The sequence below is a fragment of the Lucilia sericata genome, unplaced genomic scaffold (genome assembly GCF_015586225.1).
Source record: "Lucilia sericata isolate MDLA Ls3-8-SP2 unplaced genomic scaffold, ASM1558622v1 Contig001670F_arrow, whole genome shotgun sequence".
In the NCBI taxonomy this organism is placed as follows: Eukaryota; Metazoa; Arthropoda; class Insecta; order Diptera; family Calliphoridae; genus Lucilia; species Lucilia sericata.
In genome coordinates this window covers 1-8296 of record NW_023995581.1, presented here as the reverse complement: position 1 = coordinate 8296, position 8296 = coordinate 1, and the positions used below count along the sequence as shown (strand labels likewise).

General features: G+C 36.9%; 1 protein-coding gene across 1 annotated transcript; it reads right to left on the bottom strand.

Moving 5' to 3' along the window:
- Positions 1–208: 208 nt before the first annotated feature.
- Positions 209–8168, bottom strand: LOC119612378. Its single transcript, XM_037968184.1, has 2 exons — positions 8124–8168; positions 209–726 (listed from the first exon to the last, which is right to left on the bottom strand). The coding sequence occupies exon 2, from the start codon at positions 719–721 to the stop codon at positions 230–232; it is 492 nt and encodes a 163-aa protein (XP_037824112.1). The 5' UTR covers positions 722–726; positions 8124–8168; the 3' UTR covers positions 209–229.
- Positions 8169–8296: the final 128 nt, after the last annotated feature.

Genomic DNA, 8296 nt, shown 5'->3' with positions numbered 1-8296 from the left:
CTCAATAATAAAAATTAATAGAGAGCGAAAGAGTATACTTTCCAATATGGAAAGTGCACTTAAAAATACCGTCGAGGGCATAAATATAAGGCAGGATAAAATATATATGTTTCAGTTAAACTTAAACATCCCGCCCCCCTTGCAGGATTGCAAATTCATAAAAATTATAAAATAATATTACATTTTCAATAATTCATTATTCGTAGTATATATGTATAAAAACATAGGTTTATTTAGGTGTGACGTTGATAACAATTGTAGGACCAGATGTAGACGTGCCCAGTGCGGATCCATTAGTGTTTAAGGTGTAGCGGTTTTGCATTTGTAAGGAACGTTGCCGGTTATATTGTTGTTGTCGTTTACGATTTCGTTGAAGTTTGTTGTTTCGTCTGTGCCGGCGACAGTTTGCTCTGGAAGTATGTAGGAGCGTATGATGTTCAGAAAGGCATTCTCGACATCTATCACGACAACGGCAATCCTTTACAAAATGCGAATGTGCAAGGCAATTGATACAGTATCGGTACTTGCGAACAACATTCCAACGCTCTCGCACCGATAGTCGCTTAAACCTAAGGCACTTCCTTAAGGGATGATCCATGTTGCAATAGCGACAATCCTTAAGTCTCCTGGAACGGACAACTAGAGCGTTTTCTCTTTGGCTAGCAGGGACATCATTGCTGGAGTTACGGTTGATCCTTAAACGCCGGGGCATAGTAGACATGATTGCTGGAAAAAGTAGTGTAATTAGATTATTGCTGTTCAAATGGGGGTAATAAAACTAGTTTAACAATTGGACGTGTTATTAAGCCATTAGATGTACGCACTTCGCAAACTCTAACCTTTAAGTCAGGTCCACAAATGACCTTTTCTATACGCCCTAGGCGCCACTGATTTGGAGGCAAGTTATCACGCCTAACTACAACCAAATCATTAACAGCGAAATCTCTTTGAGGGTACTGCCATTTAATACGCTTATGTAGCTCCTTTAAGTACTCTTCTTTCCATCTAAGCGCAAAATGGTGGTGCAGAACCTTAAGTTTTTGCCATCGATTTATATAATTTAGGCATTGTTGGGAGGAATCAGGTTCAGCGGGTGCTAAAAGTGGAGCTCCAATAAGAAAATGGCCAGGAGTTAGAGCGTTAATATCTGAAGGATTTTCAGTCATTGGACTAAGGGGGCGTGAATTTAAACAGGCTTCGATTCGAATAAGCATTGTAGAAAATTCTTCGTACGTAAAAGCCTGGGCGTGAGTTACTTTTTTAAGGTGGGTCTTAAAGCTCTTTACGCCTGCTTCCCACAATCCACCCATATGTGGAGCACCAGGAGGAATGAATCGCCAATCGATGGATTGAAAAACAAATTGACTTAAGAGACCCTGTCGAACAAGAGATAGAAAATTATTTCTGTCTCGATCAAGAATATTGGCGGCTCCAACAAAGGCAGTACCATTATCGGAAAACATCACATGCGGGCAACCTCTACGAGAGAAAAACCGAGAGAAAGCTGCCATAAAAGCAGAGGTAGATATTTCACTGGTAAGTTCTAAGTGTATTGCTTTTGTTGAAAAGCAGACAAAGACAAGAACGTAGCCTTTTGTTAACTTACAACCGCGACCAGCATAAGACTTGAGGTCAAAAGGTCCGGCAAAGTCGACACCAGTGTTTGTAAATGGGCGTGAGAGGGTTGTTCGTTCAGGTGGGAGCATACCCATGATTTGTTTACTTCGTATATGCCTTTGCAGTATACAGTCTTTACAATTGCGAACAACAAACTTCGTTAAGTTTTTAAGCTTCGGTACCCAGAATTCAACACGCATTAGCCGCAATAAAACAGAGTTTTCTCCGTGAATGGAAGATTTATGAATCAATTCAAGATATAACCGGGTAAATTTACCATTGTAAGGCAATATTTTGGGGAATTTTTCATCGTATGTAAGTGTCGGGGATTGAGAAAGTCGACCATTTACTCTCATTGTTCCTTCAGGGTCGATAAAAGGGTTTAAAGCTAGAAGATCGCTTTTTCTAGACACTGGCAAACCTCGAGCTAAAACTTTGTACTCTGGAAAATGAAGTTTTTGACACATTATGACTAATCGTTGTTTCACATGTTTCATCTCAGATTGAATCAGGTCGTTTGACTCATAATGGAAATTGTGAGAAGGGGAGATTTTGTGGAAGAAACGAAATACATAACAAAGAACTCGCATCGCCCTTGAGAGGTCGGAAAACCTATTCAATATGTCACAAGCAGCCACCTGATTAGCATGAACTTTAATTGGTCTCATTTCCTCTTGGGTTTCTAAATCGGGGGTTGTAGATGGCCATTTTGAATGTTGCATTTGAAGCCACGAGGGCCCATGCCACCACAAAGAATTCTGAATTAAATCCCTAGCTGTGATACCACGAGACGCTAGATCAGCTGGATTATCCTTCGAATCAACGTGAAACCATACATTTTTTCCTACTTTATCAATTATAGAAGAGACTCTATTTGCCACAAATGTCTTCCAGTGACTCGGGGGTTTTTGCAGCCATGATAAAACTATAGTGGAGTCAGTCCACATATAGACACGATTACTTCCAATATCCAATTGAGAAAGTCGACCATTTACTCTCATTGTTCCTTCAGGGTCGATAAAAGGGTTTAAAGCTAGAAGATCGCTTTTTCTAGACACTGGCAAACCTCGAGCTAAAACTTTGTACTCTGGAAAATGAAGTTTTTGACACATTATGACTAATCGTTGTTTCACATGTTTCATCTCAGATTGAATCAGGTCGTTTGACTCATAATGGAAATTGTGAGAAGGGGAGATTTTGTGGAAGAAACGAAATACATAACAAAGAACTCGCATCGCCCTTGAGAGGTCGGAAAACCTATTCAATATGTCACAAGCAGCCACCTGATTAGCATGAACTTTAATTGGTCTCATTTCCTCTTGGGTTTCTAAATCGGGGGTTGTAGATGGCCATTTTGAATGTTGCATTTGAAGCCACGAGGGCCCATGCCACCACAAAGAATTCTGAATTAAATCCCTAGCTGTGATACCACGAGACGCTAGATCAGCTGGATTATCCTTCGAATCAACGTGAAACCATACATTTTTTCCTACTTTATCAATTATAGAAGAGACTCTATTTGCCACAAATGTCTTCCAGTGACTCGGGGGTTTTTGCAGCCATGATAAAACTATAGTGGAGTCAGTCCACATATAGACACGATTACTTCCAATATCCAATTGCGATCGTATTGATTGGAACATTCTTGCCATTAATTCGGCCCCACAAAGTTCTTTTCGGGGAAGTGTTACGAACTTAACTGGTGCAACCTTTGTCTTGGCTGCCAAAAGATGCGTGTAAATCTGGCCCTTTGGACTTTCTGTCCGAAGGTACAAAGCAGCAGCGTACGCTACTTCTGATGCGTCACAAAAACCGTGTAATTCAATAGAAAAAAGTGGATCGAAGTCGATATAACGGGGAATTTGTATATGTTTTAAGTTCGAATAATCCTCTAGAAATGCTAGCCACTGTTTTAAAGTTGATGGCGCAATCACTTCGTCCCATCCAGTCTCATCCTTCCATATTTGTTGCATTATTATTTTTGCAACTATAATCTTAGGGGCAAGCCAACCGGCGGGATCAAAAAGTTTCGCAATTTGGGACAGAACAACTCTTTTAGTGAAACTATTATCCGCAGAAAATTGAAAGGGTTCGAAGTAAAAGCAATCATTTCCTGCATTCCATCTCAGACCTAATGTTTTTGATGTACAAGAATCGGATAAGTTTAAAAAATTAGAATCTAGAAGATGTTCGGGTTGTACATCTTGTAAGAGGACTTTGTGGTTAGCAGTCCACTTTCTAAGTGAAAAACCGGCAGTATTTAGAACTTGAGTAAGATCTTTGCGAGCTTGGAGAGCGGTGCTCAAATCATGAGACCCAAATAGAACATCATCTACGTACATATAATTTCTCAAAATGTCGGAAACCATAGGGAAATCAGCCTCACATTGTTTAGCTAGCTCCAGCAGAGTTCTTATAGCCAAATATGGGGCACAATTGACGCCAAAAGTCACTGTGAGCATTTCAAAATCACTTAACTGATCATCGGGTGACTGTCGAAATATAATGCGCTGAAATGGGGTTTGAGTCTTGTCGATAAGAATCTGTCGATACATTTTCTCGATATCGGCGTTAAAGACATATCGGAATAGGCGCCATCTAAGAACGAGAATCGTTAGATCAGCCTGTAGAACAGGACCAGCGTATAAAATGTCGTTAAGACTTACGCCACTAGATGAGGGATTTGACGCGTTAAAGACAACTCGAAGTTTAGTTGTTGTACTATCTGGTTTTATTACCGCATGGTGGGGGAGATAGTACGAAGTGTTAGGGTTTGCCGATAAGTCAGGATGTACTTTTACCATGTGGTGTAAGGTTAGATATTCAGAAATAACCTTGTCATAATTGTATTTTGTGGCGGATTGTTTTACCATACGAGCTTCATTACGGAGATATTGTGCAATAGCTGAATCACGAGAGTTGCCTAGATTTTGTTCAACTGGAAATTCCTTTTTAAACGGAAGAGAAACTACAAATCTACCCTCTTGATTCCTATAAGTTGTTCTTTTGTATACATTTTCACAATACATATCTTCATCTGACATAAGTCTCGCCGTTTGAACTTCCTCAAGTTCCCAAAAACGTGTCAATTGAAGATTGAGATCAACTTCGTTGTAAAAGGAAGAAACTGTTCGACAGGGAGCTGGAGAACCAATCTGTCCAGTCACAACCCATCCAAAAACTGTTTTTTGTGCTACCAGATTGTGATCATTGTCCCATTTAACTCCCTCTCTAAGCACCTGTGGGTATATATCACCACCTAAAAGTAAATCAACCTGATTACCTTTTCGAAGGCTAGAGTCTGCTAATTGCAAACCGTCAAATCTAGTTTCAAGTGATGAGAGAATAGAGTGATATGGTAATTCACCAGTAAGTTTACGAACCACAAACGCATTAACCTTTATTGAGAAAAACTTATCGATCGTAGAACCGATTAAAATTGTACAAACTTGACTGGATGTCGCAGTTATGGCTTCGTTTAGACCAGTGACTTGTGTTCCAGAGAATCTATACGGCAACGAGAGTCTTCTTTTAAGAGAAGAGGAAACAAAGGATGCTTCTGAGGCAGGATCTATAAGAGCACGAACTGTTAATCTAACATCCCCAACACACACATCGACTAAAGCGGTTCCAAGAAGAATAAACTTATCTTGAGTGGACTGTAAACGAGTTGAAAAGGTTTGGCGATTTTGGGCTGCCGCAGCAGTAGAGGTGGATGGCGGATCAACAGGGTTAGTTAGAGTAGGAGGATTCGCCTCATCTTGAGTGTTATGACCACTATCTTGGGGTTGATTATTCTTTGATAAGATCAATGTGCGGTGAAGTAGGGTGTGGTGTTTCTGCTTGCAATAAAGACAGACAAATTTGCTTAAACATTTCCTATAGTCGTGTGAACAGGCTAAGCAATTGAAGCAACGTTTCTGATTTCTGACTAAAGATGAACGGTCTTCGACAGACATTTTTAAGAACGTTGGACATTTTTGAAGAGAGTGTAAATCGGAACAAAGGCAACATTTAGTCGGTTTATTAAGTATTAAACTTCTTAACATCACGAGAAGTGTGCGATTTTGGAGGAGAATTATTCTTAACTGTAGTAGAATGAGGTTTGGAAGATCTAATATCCGCAAAGAACTCTAAAGTCTGATATCTAGAGGTTAGGAATTCGTTCATTTGCTTCCAAGTTGGTAGTCCATTAGTGGATCTGTGGTGTTGTTTCCATAAATCTAGTGTAACATCTGGAAGGCAAGTGGAACACAGATATACAAAAATTACATCCCATTTATCCGTTTCTATATCGAGCATTGAAAGGTTGGTTATACAATCATTGATTGTACGTTGGAGGGTGTTTATACCGTTTCCCGATTCCTTTTGAATGGGAGCTAAACTAAAAAGAAGCTTTAATTGGGCATTTAGAAGAACTTCCTTGTTTTCGTATCTCTCAACAAGATTGTTCCATGCCATTTCAAAACCTGCATTGGTCAGTGGGCATGATTTTACAATATCACGAGCTTCGTTTTGAGTCTTCTTAAGAAGATGGTAAAGTTTCTCAACTGGGGATAAACGGGGGTTATTTCTATACAGGGCAGAGAACATGTCTCTGAAAGAAGGCCAAGAGACGTAATCACCATAGAAGACGTCTGTATCGCAGGGTGGTAACGAGATGTTTGGAGTTTGTAGATTTCGAAACTCTATGTTATCTACAATGGTGGTGGCCTTATTACTTATTTGATCAAGGAGCTCATTTGCCCTTGAAAGACATTTGAGGTGTGCATCATAGGCAACAAAAAATTTGTTCTGAACAGTCGTTAAAGACACATCAGAATTATCAGATCCAAGCTGACTTAAAAGTGAATCGTAAACTGTCCTAAGAGAGGACCACAAGTGAGTTATTTCATCCTTTTGAATCTCTAAGGTATGTATGGTGTGGTCATCCTGAGGAATTGAAGAAAAATAAGCATAAAACTGAACCACACGGTCCGATGCTCTAATAAATGCATTTAAATCTGACATGGTCAATAAAGTGTCACTAGGTGCAGAGAAAATATGCTGTTCCTTTGAATGTGTATATACCGATAGTAGAGTGCAAAATGCAAAAGTTTCACGCCACTAAACTTTTTTCAAAGTTTAATAATTCTAAAGCAAAGTATGTACTATCCCAAGCTATGCACAAATCATAAACTTTTATTTTAATTATATAAAAATTGAGAAATTTAGAAACACGGATGTTTAAAGTATGGCAGAGATATTTCTAAATATGTATATAAAATCTGTACGTTTATAAACTATTTTTAATAGTTTTACTCTTTCTTACGATTTCCTTAAGTTTTCTGTTTTTGCACAATTGTAAAGTAAACTTTTCAAAATAAAATATTTTCCTCCTTTACTAGTTTTGGCTTGAATATTTATATGTTTTTTACGAGTAAAAGTAGTAAAAATAAAATTGGTTCTATATTGATTTGCTAGGAAAAATTGTCATAGTTTGTTTTTAATTTTAATATAATGGGAATAAAAATTATTTGAATTTCGTTCGTTTTCTTCTACTCTAATTAGAATATCCAAAACTATTCTGTGAATAATGGATGCAAATCTGAATTAATTTGAAATTTCACGTAGATGAGAAAAATTATAAACAATTTTTTCAAAACATTCTCTTTCCTTTACAGAATTATGCGTTGGGTTATTCAAACCCATATGTACAACTAAAGAACTGAGCAAATATACAATGTTCTAAAGTTTAGAATCTAAACAAAGAATGAAATTAAATAAAAACATGAGATTTTACAAATTAACAAATTTTCTCTTTTATCATAAAAAAAAATATGTGGATAAGAATCAACCAAATAAAAAGTATATTTCACAAACGATTGTCTCTAAATTTGTATATAGAAGGAAATATATACAAATATATTATTGTTCTCTTTTTCTTTAACATGCAAAATATGATATTGTAAAATTGTTCTAACAAGTATGGAATATTAAGAAATGCAAAAGAAAAAAACTAAGAGAAAAGTGCAATAATGTTTGTGTTGTTGCTCTTGAGTGATTTATTAAAATGTTGAGTATCACAGTTTACGTTACTTTCTCTCTTTTAGAATAATATCACTCTTTTAAATTTGTTGCGATGAACTATGAGTAGAATAATTTGTTGTATGACACTTTTACGTTTTAATTCCCTCTTGGTTCTATCTTAAAGTTTAGCAACTTTCAAAACAAATATTGCAATGTTATAATAAAAAAACCAATCTGATAAATCTTAGAATATTCTTATAAAAAAACTCTTGTGGAACTTGTTTCACTTAACGTTGGGATTTTTTATCGGCGAAGAAAAATTAACGGTTTGGTAAAGTGTGTACATAAAAACCAAAAAAAAATCATGTATATATTTAAATATTCTTTGTTGTTGGGTTTTTGTTTTCTTTTGTATTTTTAAAGAACCTTTTTTTTTTTTTTTTGAAGAACTTTGTTTCTTACATACATACCTTAGAGATTTTTACTTGAATATTTACTTGCTGTATAATGTTTTTTCTTGGGGATCCACGTATGATTCCTTGGGGACTGAGTAAGTATTTTTTATGGAGAGTTCGTTTTTGTCCAGTGTCCAGATCACCAGAATTATTTCCAAAATCACTTACGGTTTCACTACAAAATAATTTTTAACCAATATAATTTCTCAAAATCC

Excerpts from the sequence above, each read along its gene's own strand:
- LOC119612378 (XM_037968184.1), bottom strand. The coding sequence starts at position 721 with ATGTCTACTATGCCCCGGCGTTTAAGGATCAACCGTAACTCCAGCAAT.